Here is a 23,296-nt window from a genome sequence, read left to right as displayed (position 1 = left end):
CCCTCCGGTGAGGGTCCCGCGCTCCTGTCGGTCCCCGCACGGGGGCTCTGCCCAGCCTGCAGCCCTCCTCGTGCAGCTCTGCGCCCGCAGCCCCGCACCTTCCCCGGGCTGTGGGGTGAGGAGCTCACCGGGAAGACGCCGGCGCGGCGTGCGCGTTGCCCGCGTGGGAGGAGCTGTGGTCCAGGGTCCTGTTCCTTCTTTACCCTTTTCGGAATGAGATGGAGGCCCCGTCAAAACACAGAGTTCATGTGAGCAAACGGGACTCAGTAATGGGACAGCGCCCCCGTGGCTCGTGGTTTGGGGGCTGCCAGCGGGTCTTGAAGGAAAGGCTTGTGTGAGGAAGGGAAGCAGATCACCCGCCCGCCCCAACTTTCCCACCGGTCCCCTTGCCCTGAGCGCCGCCTCCGCGTGGCTGTTCCTGAGTGGCCTCTTTTAGAATAGGCTGGTGTCGTGTGCACAGCGCTTCGCTGAGTTCTGTGAGTGGTTCTGCCACATTATGGAACTTGAGGAGGGTGTGGGCGCCCCTGGTTTGCTGGAGACGTTCAGAAATGAAGACGGGTGTCCAGAGGCAGGGACTGGCGTCTGCAGGGGGGCAGTTGCGGGAAGAGCGCTGAGCTTGTGGGGTCTGCGCTGACTCTGGGTGGGGTCTTTAGTGAGTTGCTGGACAGCCCGTTGGGGTTGGAGCATTGACGGGTGTTGAGGAAACTCCGCAGGTTTTCTGTCAGAAGAAAGACATGGCTGAGCCTGGGCTGGAGGGAGACGCTGGTGTCTGCGGGAGGCGCGGCCGGGTTTTGCACATGCGCGGTCCTGCTGGGCACTGTCCTGTTCCTCCAGGTCTGCTCCCGGGGAGAGGGGACTGGGAACTTAGAGGAAAGAAGTTCTGAGAAACGTCCCTTCCCTGCACCCTGCTGCCAGCCCCCACCCAATGCTAACCCACTCCTGAGCACGCCCACTGGACATTCGCATGGCCACACTCGTCCCAGGACAGGGTTCTAACCTCAGGAATTGTGGCCATGGCAGCTTTGCTCCTAGCTTTTTCTGCTAAGAGCACACACAGTGCCCAAAAGACTCCTGGTTCATTTCAACCCCGGATCTGTGGCAGGAATCTGTTTTCTTCACCCACCTAGGCTTTGGACCACCTGATCCTAATCTCCTCTGCCTTTATGGACTCAGGAATCAGTCAGAGCTTAGCCCTGCCTGGGCCTGAACTTGTAGCACAAACCAGTCCTTTCGTCAATCCTGCCTTGCCCCCACCCAAGGATCTTGATAGCACCTTTCTTCTGCGCTTTTCTTCCCCACAAATCGTCTTTCCTGTGCACACAGTTTGCCCGAGTGCATCCCTCATGTGCCACAAGAAATCAGACGTTAGTGAGTTCAAGACCATGCCTTTAGACCTGGCTGTTATAGGACCAAATACAAATCAGAAGAGGCTTAATGCTTTCTCTTTAGAATAAGGGAAGAATTTTTGCTCTTCTCCCTTAAAGCATTTAGTTTGAAATTTTTTATATTTAAATATTTTCTCTGCTTATTTGAAATATATATAAATCATTTTAATCTGTTAACTAGGTGATTTGTCTTTTTTTACTCAAAATTGTCTTTATCTAGGACATGGAAACTATTGCTTTGAAATGTGAATAGCAAGAATATACACCTTATTCCACAATTTTTTTTTTTTTTTTTTTTTTTTTGAGACGGAGTCTGGCTCTGTCGCCCAGGCTGGAGTGCAGTGGCCGGATCTCAGCTCACTGCAAACTCCGCCTCCCGGGTTCACGCCATTCTCCTGCCTCAGCCTCCCGAGTAGCTGGGATTACAGGCGCCCGCCACCTCGCCCGGCTAGTTTTTTTTTTTTTTTTTGTATTTTTTAGTAGAGACGGGGTTTCACCGTGTTAGCCAGGATGGTCTCGATCTCCTGACCTCGTGATCCATCTGTCTCGGCCTCCCAAAGTGCTGGGATTACAGGCTTGAGCCACCGCGCCCGGCCTTTATTCCACAATTTCTGTAGGAGAGTAGGAGGTTGCTTTCAGCAGGTACCTGCCTTCATGTTTCAAAATCTGCCTTCTGGCCCGGCGCGGTGGCTCAAGCCTGTAATCCCAGCACTTAGGGAGGCTGAGACGGGCGGATCACGAGGTCAGGAGATCGAGACCATCCTGGCTAACATGGTGAAACCCTGTCTCTACTAAAAAAATACAAAAAAAAAAAAAAAGAGCCGGGCGAGGTGGCGGGCGCCTGTAGTCCCAGCCACTCGGGAGGCTGAGGCAGGAGAATGGTGTGAACCCGGGAGGCGGAGCTTGCAGTGAGCTGAGATCCGGCCACTGCGCTCCAGCCTGGGCGACAGAGCGAGACTCCGTCTCAAAAAAAAAAAAAAAAAAATCTGCCTTCTGTCACTAAGCTGTGGGAAGTTTATTTTCCCTTTGAATATTACCAATTAGAAAACCCAGATGACCTCCTACATTACAAGGTGAAAGTGTAATAAACTGTGTATGATACATGGTACTGTCAAGTCTTCTACTTGAGAGCTAATTATGGTGTCTCTCTTTGTTTTGGCAATCTCTTAGTAGATTGCCTGTAATGCACATCACATTTTGTTTAATTCTATAACACATTTTCTTGCAGTTCTGTTTTTGTGGAGAGTATTTTAGGATTGTAGATGATTTTGCTGTTAGTTACATTTTCCACACACTGTCAAGAATTACTAGATCTTATACAAAAAGTGCCCACCAGGCTTCATCTTGGAGAAAAACCTTTCTCAGGATTATGGTCACAACCCACAATTGTGCGACAAAGTGCAGCAAAGTGCTCCCCAAAGCTGCAAACGAAATGATCTCTCTATTTGGGATCTGCAGTCCCTTCTATAGCAGTTAGACTAGTTTTCTACAAAAATAACTTTTTAAGATAGCAATCAGTTTTTCCACCTCTTTCAGTGCACCAGGCATCTTCAGATCTGACACTGAGTCAGAGATCATGGGACCCGTAATTCCAGCCAGGATCACACATGTGCAATGATTAAACCTGAGAACTTCAATTCTCTCCCTTCTCCCCTTGCCCAAATGCCCACAAATGTGCATAGCTTACTAGCCCTCCAAGTCTTAAATGTGCAGTTCCAAATTCTGAGTTTAGGTCCTGGGATTTGAGAGAGGAACAGAACTTTTATTTGAGAAATACAAGTTCTTTTAATTACGAGAACCAGTGATGTGTTAAAATGAGACCACAGTCCGACTACTGTTCCCCTCTTTGAACTATTTGTCTTTTGAAATTACTTGCTATTGCCACAAATGGATATAAGTTAACCTGATAATGCCATACTGGACACTATAACCCACATCTTATAGCTTAACAATGTATATAGCCAATCACTAACCAAAGTTACTTCTATAAACCAGTAAGAATTTCTGACAGCTTTCTGTCAGTTCCCGGTGCCTTTCTTTTTGCCTTTAAAAATATACTTGTAATGGCTTCTAATTGGAGTGTATATTCAGGGCAGCTTTATGGTCCAGGGTTGCAATCTTCAGGCTTTGGCTCAAATAAACTCTCTTATATTATGTTTACCCCAACTTTTTCCTTTTAGGTCAAAATGGTTTTTTTGTTTGTTTGTTTGTTTTTGAGATAGAATCTCACCCTGTTGCCAGGCGGGAGTGCAGTGGCACGATCTTGGCTCACTGCAACCTCTGCCTCCCAAGTTCAAGTAATTCTCCTGCTGGGACAACAGGCACACGCCACCATGCCCAGCTGATTTTTGTATTTTTTAGTAGAGACAGGGTTTCACCATGTTGGCCAGGCTGGCCTCAAACTCCTGACCTTGTGATCTGCCTCCCAAAGTCCTGGGATTACAGATGTGAGCCACCGCGCCCGGCCAAAATATTCTTTAGAAAGTGTTGAAGGAGTCTCCAGGAGGTGATCTCTCCTAGTTTTACTCTGCTTGCTATAACCCCTAAGAATGCTGAGGCACATTAATCCTACCTAGAATCTGCACATAAAAGCTGGCCTCTGCCTAGGATTCTCAAGACTGGGCCAGATTTTGGGCAAAAGACATACAGAAAACTCACAGAAGGCATTTTCTGCATCACGAGAGGTCAACATAGACATCATAAGCCCCACTTTCAGAGTGGAGCCCTTTGAGTTTTCCAGATCTTCTCCAATTACCTGGTATAGCTGTGTGCGAGACTTCTGGTGTAAACAGAATCCTGTGGCAGAATCTATAAGTGTAAACAAGCACTTTAGCAGTGGGAGCTCAGGGCCACAAAATCTCCAGAGCCATAGTCACAACTATGCCTCCCTGTAGACTGTTATTGGAGTAGAGTGCTTTTGTCCTTCCCCTTGCCTTAGAGTTGAAAAGGGACAGGGCTTTCACATCTGGATCCAAGATCTGCAGCTCCACCAGGGCTGTTCCATTTTCTGTTTGCGCTCCACAAAGTCAGTCTGTCTCTCCTGCCTGGATCACTATGGGGGCAGCATCTGCCCAGAGTCGCTGGGGACACTCTCACCAGCATCTGTGAGTATTTGAGACATTTGATGATGTCCCTTGCAGACTGGGGTAAGTCTGACCCCAAGGTCTAATTCTGCTTCCATTTCAGAGAAAGAGAAATGATTCATCCAGGTTTGTTCCTCCCCTCACAGAAAGAATCTCCTTGGTTTGTACCCAGATAAGAGTTGCTCCAGTTTTCTGGTATTGGTGAAAAATGAGGAGTTCTGAAGACTCAAACTGATCAATAAGCTAATTGCTTCTATTTCAGATGTTCATTAGAAAAAGTCATGAAGCAGTCATGGTTGCTACCATCAAACTTGCAGTCTAGAGCACATGAATAAATGGTTGAATTCAGCATCATGTGTTCAGTACAAAGATGGAAACTGTACAGGCCACTTAAGCTTCCTTTGGGCTACTTCTCCTTTAATGTGTTTGTGAGGTTTTGTTTTGTTTTGTTTTTTGTTTTTGTTTGTTTTTAATAGACAGTATCGCTCTGTCACCCAGGCTGGAGTGCAGTGGTGCTATCCCGGCTCACTGCAACCTCCACCTCCCCGGTTCAAGCAATTCTCCTGCCTCAACCTCCTGAGTAGCTGGGACTATAGGCGCCCTCCACCACGTCGGCTAATTTTTTTTGCATTTTTAGTAGAGACAGGGTTTCACCATATTGGCCAGGCTGGTTTCGAACTCCTGACCTTGTGATCCACCCGTCTCAGCTTCCCAGAGTGCTGGGATTACAGGCGTGAGCCACCGCACCCAGTCTGTTTTGTGAGTTTTGATGCCACTACGTGAATGGCTATTCATTGACAGAAGAGAAATTGTTATTATTTGTATTGTGTTTACTTTGCTAAGACTAAATATTTAACTTCTAGTATAATTGCTCTAGAGAAACATAAGGGTTTTGGTTAAATTCCTTGTTACTGTATGTTATACAAAAGACAGAGAAGTGGCTAAAATAGATTAATATTTCACAAATTCTGGGAATCAAATTTCTCTTGGGCAGGCTTAGAAAAGACAAAACCGAAAGTACTTAGTGACATAGAGAGCAGAAGCCTAGGGCCCACTTTCTGTCCCATCCCTGTCGAGATCCACCCTCTTCTGGTCCTCATCCAGGTCTGAGGCCACACTGAAATCTCTCACAGAACTGATTAGTAGAGGAGATCAGAGTTTCGGGTGGCTACTCCTACCTTCTCTCCAGAGCTGGTGCCCACAATTTTCTGAAACCCAAAAGCCAATAAATAGGGAAAAACTATTTACCTTGGGGCCTTAAATCTTTTCTATAAAATTAAAACTAGTGTTTCTAGAGACATCCCACCTAGCAACCTGTTCTTCATCCCTGCAGATTCAGGGGCTTTTTCTTACAAGTCTCCAAGTAAATACAAACACAAAAATAAAGAATTCTTCTGAATTGTACTTAACACTTTCTTTTTGGCTCTCTCCCATCTATTTATATTTAGCTATTATTCTATACATTAAAAAAAAAATCAGTCAGGGGAAACAGAAAGGAAATGGAAATTCTGGGCCCTGCATTTAAATCTGGGAAGTATGGGACACTTAGTTTCTACCTCCGAGAATGTTATGAGAATTAACACACATAATGTGAGCTTCCCATCACAGTGCTCTGTGACATATGTCTGAGCACATATTACATGCCCCATAAAGATGGCATTAATGCAGGTGCCCATGTTGTTTTTCAGATGCAGACTTAACTCAGACATTGCCACCATTTCCAACTTCTATAACCTTACAGGGTCTACAGAGAATGCCATGTTTCAGAATGATGATTGGTGGTCTTGTCTTGGGATAAAAAGTATTTGTGTTGTGATAACGGTTTGGGGTAAGGGACTCTGTGTGCTGTGTGTCTGCTTTCTCTAACTGAGTGGTACTATAATGGGTCTAGAGAGAGGAGCATCAACATTAACAGGAGACTTGCTGTAAAAAGCTAATTCATGGACCCTTTTCAAACCTGCAGAATTTTGTTACTTACAGTGAGGCCTTGAGTATCAAATAATTTATATGTACATTGAAGCTTGAGAGGCAGTGCTTAGCTCAGTGACCTTCAGCCCAGTCTTCCAGTAGGATCACATGGACAGTCTGAAGAGAAACTATCAGTTGTACCCTCTTCACAGATCCTGTCTATTTTTCTGGGTGAAAACATCCTTATTTTTAAAATTCAGTTCCTTGCATGATTCTACAGTGAGGCCAGGGTCACGCATGAGGGCTTCCAGATACTTTACTGAAAGGTGAGTTCACGCTTTGTTCCAGGAGGTCACAGGGCCTACTCTGCTTGGTTTTGGTAGGGGCGTGTCAGTGTAGCCCATTATTTTTGTTGCAGCAACAGAAACTGTTGGAATGCCTTCCTTTTTCTGCAGAGCTATAGAATACTTTAGAGAACATTACTGTATTGAAAGTTATTTTGTCAGATAATCCTAGTCAGTCACATGTCAGAACTAGTTCTCTTAACTCATTTCACCTGTAGTCAAATTAAGAACTCTGTCACTTGATACGTATGTATTTTCAGGAACTCTTAACATTCAGGGATGTGGCCATAGAATTCTCTCCAGAAGAGTGGAAATGCCTGGATCCTGCCCAGCAGAATTTGTATAGAGATGTGATGTTGGAGAACTACAGGAACCTGGTCTCCCTGGGTGAGGATAACTTTAATACATAATTCCTAATTCACCTCAGAGCTTTATTTTATTCCTTTGAAGAATTTCTCCTGGGAACTTTTATGTTTTATCTTTACATAAACCTTCTCTTTTCTTGAGCTATTTTGAGTCCTTCACTCTAGATTAGTGGTAATTCTAGAAGTTCAATGACATGAAATATTGTTTCCCACATCTTAAAATCCAATTTGCACTAGTTATTTTTTATTCAGTAATACTGGGTAGTGGAACTTAGAACCTGCAGATTTAAAATACTTAAATATTCTAAAGATTCTGTCAGGAAACAATTTTTGGATTAATTTTCTAGAATCTTCCATAATATCTCTCTATTCTGCTTAGCATAATACTAGGTTGGTAATTGGAGAATCCCCAACAATACTCATGTTATTCTTTTTTTTTTTTTTTTTTTTAAACAGGTGTTGCTATCTCTAACCCAGACCTGGTCACCTGCCTGGAGCAAAGAAAAGAGCCCTACAATGTGAAGATACGTAAGATCGTAGCCAGACCCCCAGGTAGGTGAGAGTGAATGAAGCAGAGGACACAGGCAAGGGGACCAAAGGTCAAGAAGGAAGCCAGGCCTTAAAATGTGGTTTGGGGCCGGGTGCAGTGGCTAACGGCTGTAATCCAAGCACTTTGGGAGGCTGAGGCAGGTGGATCATGAGGTCAAGAGATGGAGATCATCCTGGCCAGCATGGTGAAACCCCGTCTCTACTAAAAATACAAAAATTAGCTGGGTATGGTGGTGTGCACCTGGAGTCCCAGCTACTCAGGAGGCTAAAGCAGGAGAATCACTTGAACTCGGGAGGTGGAGGTTTCAGTGAGCCAAGATCACACCACTGCACTCCAGCCCGGTGACAGAGCTAGACTCCGTCTCAAAAAAAAAAAAAACAAAAAAAACCAGGTAGTTTGGGAAGCTCTGCTCCAATGAAAATAATTTCTGAAAAAGCTGCATTTTTTCTGTCTCATGCTGTTAATCTTCAAAGAATTCTCTTTTTGCTTTAGTGATCTCCCTTTAAGTTTACAGGGAGAACTAATGTCCACTTTATCGTTTATAAGGGGGCTGCATGATGTGACTGCTGTTCCATTGCTTTTGGAGACATTGAAATATTTGTGTTATTGAGGAGCTCTATGTCAAAGTATTTTTTTCAAATATTCTTTTTGTGTCATATCTGAAATGTGTAACGTGAGTAGTGGACATACTGGGATTCGGTTCAGAAATCCCAGGAACACCAGGGACAGATGTTGCGTCTTTTCTACTTAGTGTTCCTTAATCCTATGGAGGTTGCAAATGTAATTCTACAAAAATTCTTACACAGCAATTTTATCAGAACAATAAGCACTTCCCAAATATGAAAAAAATGTAATGTTATTTCACTTCAAAATGTTACTGTTTTAGTATAAACTTACTTGTAATTTAAACTCTATATGTGCAAATTTTGAAATTATAATATAGTTTAAAGCATGGGTTTCTAACATTTTGGCTTCCCTGGGCCACACTGGAAGAAGAATTGTCTTGGGGCACACATAAAATACACTAACACTAATGATAGCTGCTGAGCTCGGATCACCTGAGATCGGGAGTACGGGACCAGCCTGACCAACATGGAGAAACCCCGTCTCTACTAAAAATACAAAATTAGCTGGGTGTGGTGGCGCATTCCTGTAATCCCAGCTACTTGGTAGGCTGAGGCAGGAGAATTGCTTGAACCCGGGAAGCGGAGGTTGTGGTTTGCCGAGATTTCACCATGGCACTACAGCCTGGGCAATAAGAGTGAAACTGTCTCAAAAAAAAAAAGTTTTTGAAAAATTTTTGTGATATCCTCCACCACAGAAGATAAGCAAAAAAAGTCCTTGCATTCAAAGGGTTGGACACCACTGGATTCAAGTATCTACTCACCTTCTGTATTTCTTAAATGCACTGTATCATTAACCAGCATAAATGTGCTATGTCATTTACCAGCGTAGAACATTGCTAAGTGTATGTTAAGCTCTCAATTATTCTCTTATTTGTTAATAACTATTATAATTTTGTCTTAGTAGGAAGTCTGTTGAGATTCTGTCTTTGAAATGTATCTCTCTGTAGCTATATAAAAATGTGTGTCTTACACACACACCTGTATAAGTTATTTAAGTGTGTAGTAAATTCTCACTTAACATTGTTGATCGGTTCTTGGAAACTGAGGGAAGCAACATATTGTTTAAGAAAACTAGTTTTCCAGAGTTTAATTGATATAAACAAGAGTTATGTTTGAATGGTATATAGCAACATTGTTTTATTTAGCAATGCAGTTTTTAAGAACCTAATTTGAACATTAAGTGAGGACTTACTGTACATCTGTGTTTGTGTGACATGGATTTTTCTGATAAGTAAAAATTACATAACTTTAATAGGTACAACATGATGATTTGATATGCATCTACATTGTGAAACAATATAGTCAAGTTCATGAAGAAATTTATTACTTCACCTGGATAACCATTTTGTTTGGTAGTAAGAACACTTAAGGCCTACTGTTGTAGCAAATGTAAAGCATACATTATAGTATTAACTATAAATGCAATGCTATTTTGGTAATCTAATGCTAATATACATTAGATTTCTCAGATTTACTCAACTTACAACTAAAAATTTGTACTCTTGAACAACATCTCATATTCCCACCCTAGGCACTAACAACTACCATTCTGCTGTCTGCTTCCATGAGTTTACAGTTTTAGATTTCCTATCTAACTGAGAAAATTTAGTTTCTTTGTCTTTCTGTGTTTGGCTTATTTCCTTTAGCATAATGTTCTCCAGGTCTATCCATGTTGTAAATGGCTAGATTTCCTTCTCTCTTATGGTTGAATAGTATCCTGTGTGTGTGTGTATATATATATATATATATGTATATATATACACACACATACACACATACCATATATTGGCTATTGTAAACAGTACTACAATAAACATGGGGGGGAAGATATTTCTTTGAGGTACTAATTTTATTTCCTTTGGTAGTATGCCCAGAAGTGGTATTGCTGGATTATATGATACTTCTAGTTTATTCTTTTTTTTTTTTTTTTTTTTTTGAGATGGAATTTCACTTTTGTTGCCCAGGCTAGAGTGCAATGGCACACTCTTGGCTCACCACAACCTCCGGCTCCTGGGTTCAAGTGATTCTCCTGCCTCAGCCTCCCAAGTAGCTGGAATTACAGTCATGTGCCACCATGCCCGGCTAATTATGTATTTTTAGTAGAGACGGAATTTCTCCATATTGGTCAGGCTAGTCTCGAACTCCTGACCTCAGGTGATCCACCCGCCTCAGCCTCCCTAAGTGCTAGGATTACACGAGTGAGCCACCGTGCCTGGCCTAGTTTATTTTATTTATTTATTTATTTATTTATTTGAGACAAGAGTCTGGCTGTGTCGCCCAGGCTGGAGTACAGTGACTCGATCTCGGCTCACTACAAGCTCCGCCTCCCGGGTTCACACCATTCTCCTGCCTCAGCCTCCTGAGTAGCTGGGACTACAGGCGCCCGCCACCTTGCCCGGCTAGTTTTTTGCATTTTTAATGGAGATGGGATTTCACCGTGTTAGCCAGAATGGTCTTGATCTCCTGACCTCATGATCCGCCCACCTCGGCCTCCCAAAGTACTGGGATTACAGGCATGAGCCACTATGCCCGGCCGGTAGAGTTTTAAAAAATTTTGTTTTTATTTTTTCCTTTGATGTGCACAAGCTGTTTACTTTGATGCAGTCTCACTTGTTTATATTTTGTTTTGTTGTTGTGCTGTTGATGTCATTTCAAAAAAAGTTATTGCCGAGACCAATATCAACAAGGTTTTTCCATATGTTTTCTCCATGAGTTTTAAGATTTCATGACATTTCAGTCTTTCGTTTTGAAAGTTTGAAATTAGAAAGCATGATGCCTGCCAGACAAGGTGGCTCACACCTGTAATCCCAGCACCTTGGAGACCGAGGTGGGCGGATCACTTGAGATCAGGAGTTCAAGACTAGCCTGGCCAATATGGTGAAACCCTGTCTCTACTAAGAATATACAAAAACTAGCCAGACGCGGTAGTGGGCACTTGTAATCCCAGCTACTCGGGAGGCTGAGGCAGGAGAATTGCTTGAACCCAAGAGTCAGAGGTTGCAGTGAGCCTAGATCGTGCCACTGCTCTCCAGCCTGCATGACAGAGCTGGACTTAATCTCAAAAAAAAAAAAAAAGTATGATGCCCCCAGTTTTTTGTTTTGTTTTGTTTTGTTTTTGAGGCGGAGTCTGGCTCTGTCGCCCAGGCTGGAGTGCGGTGGCCGGATCTCAGCTCACTGCAAGCTCCGCCTCCCGCGTTTACGCCATTCTCCTGCCTCCGCCTCCCAAGTAGCTGGGACTACAGGCGCCCGCCTCGTCGCCCGGCTAGTTTTTTGTATTCTTTAGTAGAGACGGGGTTTCACCGTATTAGCCAGGGTGGTCTCGATCTCCTGACCTTGTGATCCGCCCGTCTCGGCCTCCCAAAGTGCTGGGATTACAGGCGTGAGCCACCGCGCCTGGCCTTTATTGAGATTTTTTAAGGTAATTACTTTGAATTCTCTGTTAGACATTTTCTAGATCTGTGTTTTATTGTTAGTCGTTCCTGGAACGTGTTTAGTTTCCTTTTGTGCTGTTAGGTTTGCCTGATCCTTCATAATCTGTGAAGCCTTGTTTTGATGTTCTTGCATCTGAAGTAGTAAATACTTCTTTCAGTCATTATAGACTAGTTTGGGGAGGTAAATATCTTGTATTGGATTTCTGGGCTGATGAGATTGTCACTAAGATCACAGTCAACTGAATTGGATCCTGGTCACGTAACTACTACTGGGTCTACAGTGAAGTTCATGCTTGGTAGACCTGTTATTAAAGCATCAGACAGTTGAGGATTCTATTTTCTGAGGATACTGAACTTTAAGATCTTGATCAATAAGACTCGTGCTGAGAAAAAAAGCAAAACCCAGTTAATATCTGCAAATGGAGATGCTGATACAATAAATATGAGCAGGTGTGGCTCCTGCTATTTCGCTCTTGCTGGATGTTTGGAAATGCTCTAACCTAGTCATTGGACAGGTTTCTAGATGAGCAGTACTGACCCTTCATCACAGCTGAGAGGGTGTGAAACTGATTCATAGGGCTGCTTCAGCATACACAGCTGAGACCAAAGTCTTCAGGTTTGTTTTTGGGTTCATGACATTTCTCCCTCCAGATTTCTGGGTGGGCAGGACTTCTCCCAGACTCTAGCTGCCAGGGATTGGAGTCTGGTTATAGGACTGCTTCACAATTCACAGTGGGAATAAAGTCAGCCAGCATGTCTACAGGGGCACATATAGCTGTGCTTTTTGGCAGATCACAGGTTAGGAAAAACTCCTCCTGGATTTTGTTTGCGTGGACTTGGAGCCAAATTGTAGTGCCATGTCAAGATCCACCATCAAATGAATATTGTCAAGCCTACATCCAGGGGCACAGATGGATATTTCTATCTGTGGGTCCCTGTGTGAGTAGGATTTCTTCCACATCATGACTGACATGTGCAAGGGGTGGATTTTGGGGTAATTCAGAGATCACAGACAGAACTAACATCTAAAGGCCTTTCACCTGAGATACAGGACATTATGAATCCTCCTAAGTGTCTTGGCAGATGATGCTAGTGACATAAACAAAACCAAATGATCTATAGCTATGTTTACAATGAGAATCAGTTACATTTCATTCTGTAGCTGGAACTATTGTAGTCAAATATGCCACTCAAGCAAGGACATGCCCTCTCAATACAGCCCTCCTCAGTCTTCAGTTTGCAGTCTTACAAATGGGTTCCAAAGTTCCCATAAAGGTTGTTTTGTCAGGGCTTAACTGCTGCATTTTTGTTAGTGTAGAAAATGTGGGTAGAAAACCTATTCTGCCATCTTGCTATGTCACTCCCCTTATATGTTTCACTTTCCGGTATGTTCTATGTCAAATTTATCTGATTACAAATTCAGATTTTCTGAAATAAAATACTCAGATTTACACATTGTGTAATAACTAAACGTATTGAAATGCTTCATTCTCAGAGCATTTTATTAATTATTGAAATGCATTTGCTTTTACTGCAGTACATTGCATGTCAAAGATTCAAAATGTCAGCTCTTCATAAGTTCACAGTTGAAAACTAGTTATTTAAAGGATTGTTTTTTTTTTGTTTTGTTTTGTTTTGTTTTGTTTTGTTTTTTGTATTTTTAGTAGAGACAGGGTTTCACCGTGTTAGCCAAGATGGTCTCGATCTCCTGACCTTGTGATCCGCCCGTCTCGGCCTCCCAAAGTGCTGAGATTACAGGCTTGAGCCACCGCGCCCGGCCAAAGGATTGTTTTTATGATACGTCTATATTCAGTATTTTATAGGTCAGAATTTTTTTTCTTGTTTTCAACTGTATTTTACTGGGGAGTCTCTTTTCATGTAGGTTCTCCTCGATCATTTACTTTTTTGTGTGTTTTTAATCTTCATATTTGTATGGTAATTTTCCACTTTGTACCTTTTATGACCATGTATAAATCATTGGAGCAAATTTATATATATGTGTGTGTGTCTGTATATATGAATGACATTTCCGTTGCCTATAAAAGTTACCTATGTGGTATTTGCCTGTATAAATATTGCCCTACTTTGTTTATAAATTATTTATTTTCTTGGGTAGTCATCAGTGTTTCCTTGTGTAGGTGAGTAGTCAAAGAAACCGTAAATTTACCATCTATTTATTGTTTGATTATATGTTACTCTGTGAGAGAAACACTTGTTATTTGAAGGTGATTTTTTAAAAATGTAACCTTTTTAGGTAGATGTAAATATTTAATTGTGATGAAAAACATAAAATTGCCATCTTAAACATTTTCAGGTATACAGTCTAGTGGAGTTAAGTGCATTTACATTATTTTGCAATGGATCTTTTTTTTTTTTTTTCAGACGGAGTCTCTGTCTCTTGCCCAGGCTGGAGTGCAGTGGCCTGATCTCAGTTCACTGCAAGCTCCGCCTCCTGGGTTTATGCCATTCTCCTGCCTCAGCCTCCTGAGTAGCTGGGACTACAGGTGCCCGCCACCTTGCCCAGCTAGTTTTTTGTATTTTTTAGTAGAGGCGGGGTTTCACCGGCTTAGCCAGGATGGTCTCGATCTCCTGACCTCGTGATCCGCCCATCTCAGCCTCCCAAAGTGCTGGGATTACAGGCTTGAGCCACCACGCCCGGCCTGCAATGGATCTTCAGATTAATTTTATCTTACAAAAGTAAAATGTAGTACTCAATAAACAAACTGCCCTTTTCCTCTCTTCAGCTCTTGGGAAACACCATTTTACTTACTGTTTCTATACATTTGACTGATTTTTATATTGGTATCACTAATTGATATCTGTTTCTTTTTGACTATTTTTTTTTTTTTTTTTTTTGAGACGGAGTCTTGCTCTGCCGCCCAGGCTGGAGTGCAGTGGCCGGCTCTCAGCTCACTGCAAGCTCCGCCTCCCGGGTTCACGCCATTCTCCTGTCTCAGCCTCCCGAGTAGCTGGGACTACAGGCGCCCGCCTCGTCGCCCGGCTAGTTTTTTTGTATTTTTTAGTAGAGACGGGGTTTCACCGTATTAGCCAGGATGGTCTCGATCTCCTGACCTCATGATCCGCCCGTCTCGGCCTCCCAAAGTGCTGGGATTACAGGCTTGAGCCACCGCGCCCGGCCGACTATTTTTTTTAGCATAATGATCTCAGCCTTTGTTTTTGTAAGATGTGTCAGAATATCTTTCTGGTTTTTGTTTTTTGTTTTTTTTTTAAATTAAGTTCTAGGGTGTGTGTGCACAACATGCAGGCTCGTTACATAGGTATACATGTGCCATGCTGGCCTGGTGCACCCATCAAGCCATCATTTACATTAGGTATTTCTCCTAATGCTATCCCTCCCCCGACCCCATGACAAGCCCAAGTGTGTGATGTTCCCCACCCTGTGTTCGAGTGTTCTCATTGTTCAGTTCCCACCTATGAGTGAGAACATGCGGTGTTTGGTTTTCTGTCCTTGTGATAGTTTGCTCAGAATGATGGTTTCCATCTTCATCCATGTCGCTGCAAAGGACATGAACTCATCCTTTTTTATGGCTGCATAGTATTCTATGTTGTATATGTGCCACATTTGCTTAATCCAGTCTATCATTGATGGACATTTGGGTTGGTTCCAAGTCTTTCCTATTGTGAATAGTGCCACAATAAACATACATGTGCATGTGTCTTTATAGCAGGATGATTTATAGTCCTTTGGATATATACCCAGTAATGGGATGGCTGGGTCAAATGGTATTTCTAATTGTAGATCCTTGAGGAATCGCCACACTGTCTTCCACAATGGTTGAACTAGTTTACAGTCCCACTAACAGTGTAAAAGTGTTCGTATTTCTCCACATCCTCTCCAGCACCTGTTTTTTCCTGACTTTAATGATCACCATTCTAACTGGTGTGAGATGGTATCTGATTGTGGTTTTGATTTGCATTTCTCTGATGGCCAGTGATGATGACCATTTTTTCATGTGTCTGTTGGCTGCATAAATGTCTTCTTTTGATATCTTGGGCCTACTTTTTGATGGGGTTGTTTCATTTTTTTCTTGTGAATTTATTTAAGTTCTTTGTAGATTCTGGATGTTAGCCCTTTGTCAGATGGGTAGATTGTAAAAATTTTCTCCCATTCTGTAGGTTGCCTGTTCACTCTGATGGTAGTTTCTTTTGATGTGCAGAAGCTCTTTAGTTTAATTAGATCCCATTTGTCCATTTTGGCTTTTGTTGCCATTGCTTTTGGTGTTTTAGACATGAAGTCCTTGCCCATGCCTATGTCCTGAATGGTATTGCCTAGGTTTTCTTCTAGAGTTTTTATGGTTTTAGGTCTAACATTTAAGTCTTTAATCCATCTTGAATTAATTTTTATATAAGGTGTAAGGAAGGGATCCAGTTTCAGCTTTCTACATATGGCTAGCCAGTTTTCCCAGCACCAATTATTAAATCGGGAATCCTTTCGCCATTTCTTGTTTTTGTCAGGTTTGTCAAAGATCAGATGCTTGTAGAAGTGTGGTATTACTTCTGAGGGCTCTGTTCTCTTCCATTGGTCTATATCTCTGTTTTGGTACCAGTACCATGCTGTTTTGGTTACTGTAGCCTTGTAGTACAGTTTGAAGTCAGGTAGCGTGATGCCTCCAGCTTTGTTCTTTTGGCTTAGGATTGTCTTGGCAATGGAGACTCTTTTTTGGTTCCATATGAACTTTAAAGTCGTTTTTTCCAATTCTGTGAAGAAAGTCTTTGGTAGCTTGATGGGGATGGCATTGAATCTATTAATTACCTTGGGCAGTATGGCCATTTTCACAATACTGATTCTTCCTATCCATGAGCATGGAATGTTCTTCCATTTGTTTGTGTCCTCTTTTATTTCACTGAGCGGTGGTTTGTAGTTCTCCTTGAAGAGGTCCTTCACATCCCTTGTAAGTTGGATTCCTAGGTATTTTATTCTCTTTGAAGCAATTGTGAATGGAAGTTCATTCATGATTTGGCTCTCTGTCTGTTACTGGTGTATACGAATGCTTGTGATTTTTCCACATTGATTTTGTATCCTGAGACTTTGCTGAAGTTGCTTATCAGCTTAAGCAGATTTTGGGCTGAGGCAATGGGGTTTTCTAAATATACAATCATGTCATCTACAAACAGGGACAATTTGGCTTCCTCTTTTCCTAGTTGAATACCCTTTATTTCTGTCTCCTACCTGATTGCCCTGGCCCGAACTTCTGACACTATGTTGAATAGGAGTGGTGAGAGAGGGCATCCCTGTCTTGTGCCAGTTTTCAAAGGGAATGCTTCCTGGCCAGGTGTGGTGGCCCATGCGTGTAATCCCAGGACTTTGGGAGGCCAAGGCAGATGGATCACGAGGTCAGGAGATCAAGACCATCCTGGCTAACACGGTGAAACCCGGTCTCTACTAAAAAAAAAAAAAAAAAAGAAACAATTAGCCAGGTGTGGTGGTGGGCACTTGTAGTCCCTCCTAGCTACTCAGGAGGCTGAGACAGAAGAATGGCATGAACCCAGGAGGCAGAGCTTGCAGTGAGCCAAGATCATGCCACTGCACTCCAGCCTGGGTGACAGAGCGAGACTCCATCTCAAAAAAAAAAAGGATGGAGGGGAATGTTTCCAGTTTTTGCCCATTCAGTATGATATTGGCTATGGGTTTGCATAAATAGCTCTTATTATTTTGAGATACATCCCATCAATACCTAGTTTATTGAGAGTTTTTAGTATGAAGCACTGTTCACTTTTGTCAGAGGCCTTTTCTGCATCTATTGAGATAATTATATGGTTTTTGTGTTTGATTCTGTTTATATGATGGATTACGTTTATTGATTTGCATATGTTGAACCAGCCTTGCATCCCAGGGATGAAGCCAACTTGATCATGGTGGATAAGCTGTTTGATGTGCTGCTGGATTCGGTTTGCCATTATTTTATTGAGGATTTTTGCATCAATGCTCATCAGGGATATTGGTCTAAAATTCTCTTTTTTTGTTATGTCTCTGCCAGGCTTTGGTATCAGGATGATGCTGGCCTCATAAAATGAGTTAGGGAGGATTCCCAATTTCTCTATTGATTGGAATAGTTTCAGAAGGAATGGTACCAGCTCCTCCTTGTACCTCTGGTAGAATTCGGCTGTGAATCCGTCTGGTCCTGGACTGTTTTTGGTGGGTAGGCTATTTATTATTGCCTCAATTTCAGAACCTGTTATTGGTTTATTCAGGGATTCAACTTCTTCCTGGTTTAGTCTTGGGAGGGTGTATGTGTCCAGGAATTTATCCATTTCTTCTAGATTTTCTAATTTATTTGCGTGGAGGTCTTTATAGTATTCTCTGATGGGCGTTTGTATTTCTTTGGGATTGGTGGTGATATCCCCTTAATCATTTTTTATTCTGTCTGTTTGATTCTTCTCTCTTTTCTTCTTTATTAGTCTTGCTAACAGTCTATCAATTTTGTTGATCTTTTCAAAAAACCAGCTCCTGGATTCGTTGCTTTTTTTTTTTAAGGGTTTTTTGTGTCTCTATCTCCTTTAGTTCTCCTCTGATCTTAATTATTTCTTGCCTTCTGCTAGCTTTCGAATGTGTTTGCTGTTGCTTCTCTAGTTCTTTTAATTGTGATGTTAGGGTGTCAATTTTAGATCTTTCCAGCTTTCTCTTGTGGGCATTTAGTGCTACAAATTTCCCTCTACACACTGTTTTAAATGTGTCCCAGAGATTTTGGTATGTTGTGTCTTTGTTCTCATTGGTTTCAAAGAACATTCTTTATTTCTGTCTTCTTTTCCTTATGTACCCAGTAGTCATTCCAGAGCAGGTTGTTCAGTTTCCATGTATTAGAGTGGTTTTGAGTGAGTTTCTTAATCCTGAGTTCTAGTTTGCACTGTGGTCTGAGAGACAGTTTGTTATAATTTCTGTTCTTTAACATTTGCTGAGGAGTGCTTTACTTCCAACTATGTGGTCAATTTTGGAATAAGTGCGATGTGGTGCTAAGAGGAATGTATATTCTGTTGATTTGGGGTGGAGAGTTCTGTAGATGTCTATTAGGTACGCTTGATGCAGAGCTGATTTCAATTCCTGGATATCCTTGTTAACTTTCTGTCTCGTTGATCTGTCTAATGTTGACAGTGGGGTGTTAAAATCTCCCATTATTATTGTGTGGGAGTCTAAGTCTCTTTGTAAGTCTCTAAGGACTTGCTTTATGAATCTGGGTGCTCCTGTATTGGGTGCATATATATTTAGGAGAGTTAGCTCTTCCTGTTGAATTGATCCCTTTACCATTATGTAATGGCCTTCTTTGTCTCTTTTGATCTTTGATGGTTTAAAGTCTGTTTTATCAAAGACTAGGATTGCAACCCCTGCTTTTTTTTTTTTTTTTTTTTCTTTCCATTTGCTTGGTAGGTCTTCCTCCATCCCTTTATTTTGAGCCTATGTGTATCTCTGCACGTGAGATGGGTCTCCTGAATACAGCACACTGATGGGTCTTGACTCTTTATCCAGTTTGCCAGTCTGTGTCTTTTAATTGGAGCATTTAGTCCACTTACATTTAAGATTAATATTGTTATGTGTGAATTTGCTCCTCTCATTATGATGTTAGCTGGTTATTTTGCTCATTAGTTGATGCAGTTTCTTCCTAGCATTGATGGTCTTTACAATTGGCATGTTTTTGCAGTGACTGGTACCAGTTGTTCCTTTCCATGTTTAGCGCTTCCTTCAGAAGCTCTTGTAAGGCAGGCCTGGTGGTGACAAAATCTCTCAGCATTTGCCTGTCTGTAAAGGATTTTATTTCCCCTTCACTTATGGAGCTTAGTTTGGCTGCATATGAAATTCTGGGTTGAAAATTATTTTCTTTAAGAATGTTGAATATTGCCCCCCCCCCCCGGCTTGTAGAGTTTCTGCCAAGAGATCCGTCTTAGTCTGATGGGCTTCCCTTTCTGGATAACCTGACCTTTCTCTCTGGCTGCCCTTAACATTTCTTCCTTCATTTCAACCTTGGTGAATCTGACAATTATGTTTCTTAGGGTTGCTCTTCTTGAGGAGTATCTTTCTGGTGCTCTCTGTATTTCCTGAATTTGAATGTTGACCTGCCATGCTAGGTTGGGGAAGTTCTCCTGGATAATTTCCGGAAGAGTGTTTTCCAGCTTGGTTCCATTCTCCTTATTACTTTCAGGTACACCAATCAAACGTGGATTTGGTCTTTTCACATCGTCCCATATTTCTTGGAGGCTTCGTTTGTTTCTTTTTTTTTCTCTAAACTTCTCTTCTTGCTTCATTTCATTCATTTGATCTTCAATCTCTGATACCCTTTCTTCCACTTGATCGAATCAGCTACTGAAGCTTGTGCAAGCATTACGTAGTTCTCGTGCCACGGTTTTCAGCTCCATCAGGTTATTTAAGGTCTTCTCTATGCCGTTTATTCTAGTTAGCCATTTGTCTAATCTTTTTTCAAGGTTTTTAGCTTCTTCTTTTTTTTTTTTTTTTTTTTTTTTTTTTTTTTTTGAGATGGAGTCTCGCTCTGTCGCCCAGGCTGGAGTGCAGTGGCTGGATCTTAGCTCACTGCAAGCTCCGCCCCCCGGGTTTAGGCCATTCTCCTGCCTCAGCCTCCTGAGTAGCTGGGACTACAGGCGCCTGCCACCTCGCCCAGCTAGTTTTTTTATTTTTTAGTAGAGACAGGGTTTCACCGTATTAGCCAGGATGGTCTCAATCTCCTGACCTCGTGATCCGCCCGTCTCGGCCTCCCAAAGTGCTGGGATTACAGGCTTGAGCCACCGCGCACGGCCGGTTTTTAGCTTCTTTGCAATGGATTCGAACGTCCTCCTTTAGCTTGGAGAAGTTTGTTATTACTGATCGTGTGAAGCCCTCGTCTCTCAACTTGTCAAAGTCATTCGCTGTCCAACTTTGTTCCGTATGCTGGTGAGGAGCTGCATTCCTTTGTAGGAGAAGAGACACTCTGATTTTTAGAATTTTCAGCTTTTCTGCTCTGGTTTCTCCCCATCTTTGTGGTTTTATCTACCTTTGGTCTTTGATGATGGTGATGTACAGATGGGGTTTTGGTGTGGATGTCCTTTGTGTTTCTTAGTTTTCCTTCTAACAGTCAGGACCCTCAGCTGCAGATCTGTTGGAGTTTGCTGGAGGTCCACTCCAGACGCTGTTTGCTGGGTATCACCAGCGGAGGCTGCAGGACAGCAAATATTGCACAACGGTAAATGTTGCCACGTGATCCTTCTTCTGGAAACTTCATCTCAGAGGGGCATCCGGCTGTATGAGGTGTCAGTCAGCCCCTACTGGGAGATGTCTCCCAGTTAGGCTACTCTGGGGTCAGTGACCCACTTGAGGAGGCAGACTGTCTGTTCTCAGATCTCAAACTCCGTGCTGGGAGGACCACCACTCTCTTCAAAGCTGACAGGGATGTTTAAGTCTGCAGAAGTTTCTGCCGCCTTTTGTTCAGTTATGCCCTTCCCCCAGAGATGGAGTTTACAGAGGCAGGCAGGCCTCCTTGAGCTACGGTGGGCTCCACCTAGTTCGAGCTTCCTGGCTGCTTTGTTTACCTACTCAAGCCTCAGCAATGGCAGACATCCCTCCCCCAGCCTTGCAGTTGATTTCAGACTGCTGTGCTAGCAGTGAGCGAGGCTCCGTGGGCATGGGACCCTCCGAGCCAGGCATAGGATATAATCTCCTGGTGTGCCGTTTGCTAAGACCATTGGAAAAGCACAGTATTAGGGTGAGAGTGTCTTCTTTTGAGAAATGTCTGTTCATATCCTTTGCCCACTTTTTGATGGGGTTGTTTTTTTCTTGTAAATTTCTTTAAGTTCTTTATAGATTCTGGATATTAGCCTTTGTCAGATGGGTAGATTGCAAAAATTTTTTTCCCTTTCTGTAGGTTGCCTGTTCACTCTGATGGTAGTTTCTTTTGCTGTGCAGAAACTCTTTAGTTTAATGAGATCCTATTTGTCTATTTTGGCTTTTGTTGCCATTGCTTTTGGCGTTTCAGTCATGAAGTCCTTGCCTATGCCTGAGTCCTGAATGGTATTTCCTAGGTTTTCTCCTAGGGTTTTTATGGTTTTAGGTCTAACATTTAAGTTTTTAATCCATCTTGAATTAATTTTTGTATAAGATGTTAAGGAAGGGATCCAGTTTCATCATTCTACATAGGACTAGCTAGTTTTCCTAGCACCATTTATTAAATCGGGAATCCTTTCCCCATTTCTTGTTTTTGTCAGGTTTTTCAAAGATCAGATGCTCGTAGATGGGTGGTATTATTTCTGAAGGCTCTGTTCTGTTCCATTGGTCTATATCTCTGTTTTGGTTCCAGTGCAATGCTGTTTTGGTTACTATAGCCTTGTAGTATAGTTTGAAGTCAGGTTAATATTGTTATGTGTGAATTTGCTCCTGTCATTATGATGTTAGCTGGTTATTTTGCCCGTTAGTTGATGCAGTTTCTTCCTAGCATCGATAGTCTCTACAATTTGGCATGTTTTTGTAGTGGCTGGTACAAGTTGTTCCTTTCCATGTTTAATGCTTCCTTCAGGAGCTCTTGTAAGGCAGGTCTGATGGCGACAAAATCTCTAAGCATTTGCTTACCTGTCTGTAAAGGATTTTATTTCTCCTTCAATTATGAAGCTTAGTGTGACTGGATATGAAATTCTAGGTTGAAAATTCTTTTCTTTAAGAGTGTTGAATATTGGCCCCCCATTCTCTTCGGCTTGAAGAGTTTCTGCCAAGAGATCCGCTGTTAGTCTGATGGGCTTTCCTTTGTGGATAACCCGACCTTTCTCTCTGGCTGCCCTTAACATTTTTTCCTTCATTTCAACCTTGGTGAATCTGACAATTATGTGTCTTGAGGTTGTTCTTCTTGAGGAGTATCTTTGTGGTGGTCTTCGTATTTCCTGAATTTGAATGTTGGCCTGCCTTGCTAGGTTGGGGAAGTTCTCCTGGATATTATCCTGAAGAGTGTTTTCCAACTTGGTTCCATTCTCCTCATCACTTTCAGGTACACTAATCAAACGTAGATTTGGTCTTTTCACATGGTCCCATATTTCTTGGAGGCTTTGTTCATTTCTTTTTACTCTTTTTTCTCTAAACTTCTCTTCTCTCTCTATTTCATTCATTTGATCTTCAATCTCTGATACCCTTTCTTCCTCTTAATCAAATCAGCTATTGAAGCTTGTGCATGTTTCACGTAGTTCTCGTGCCATGGTTTTCAGCCCCTTCAGGTCATTTAAGGTCTTCTCTACACTGTTTATTCTAGTTACCCATTCGTCTAATCTTTTTCCAAGGTTTTTAGCTTCCTTGCGATGGGGTCCAACATCCTTCTTTAGCTCAGAGAAGTTTGTTATTACCGACCCTCTGAAGCCTACTTCTGTCAGCTCATCAAAGTCATTCTCCATCTAGCTTTGTTCCGATGCTGGTGAGGAGCTGTGATCCTTTGGAGGAGAGGAGGCGCTCTAGTTTTTTGAATTTTCAGCTTTTCTGCTCTGTTTTCTCCCCATCTCTGTGGTGTTATCTACCTTTGGTCTTTGATGTTGGTGACCTACAGATGGGGTTTTGGTGTGGATGTCCTTTTTGTTGATGTCAATGCTATTCCTTTCTGTTTGTTGTGTTTTTCTTCTAACAAGTCCCTC

At 42.4% G+C, this 23,296-nt stretch overlaps 1 protein-coding gene across 2 annotated transcripts in view; it reads left to right on the top strand.

The window, feature by feature from the left end:
• Window positions 1–23,296, top strand: part of LOC104669903 (zinc finger protein 141) — a 59,475-nt gene that overhangs the window by 339 nt on the left and 35,840 nt on the right. For both annotated transcript variants that reach the window (XM_030920928.1, XM_030920924.1), the window contains exons 2-3: window positions 6,981–7,107; window positions 7,542–7,637. In XM_030920928.1, coding sequence (XP_030776788.1) covers window positions 6,981–7,107; window positions 7,542–7,637 — 223 coding nt within the window. The remainder of the gene's footprint in view (window positions 1–6,980; window positions 7,108–7,541; window positions 7,638–23,296) is intronic.

The sequence above is a fragment of the Rhinopithecus roxellana genome, chromosome 2 (assembly GCF_007565055.1).
Source record: "Rhinopithecus roxellana isolate Shanxi Qingling chromosome 2, ASM756505v1, whole genome shotgun sequence".
NCBI classification, from domain to species: Eukaryota; Metazoa; Chordata; class Mammalia; order Primates; family Cercopithecidae; genus Rhinopithecus; species Rhinopithecus roxellana.
The sequence above is the reverse complement of the archived record's forward strand: the minus strand, read 5'-3'. Positions and strand labels throughout refer to the sequence as shown.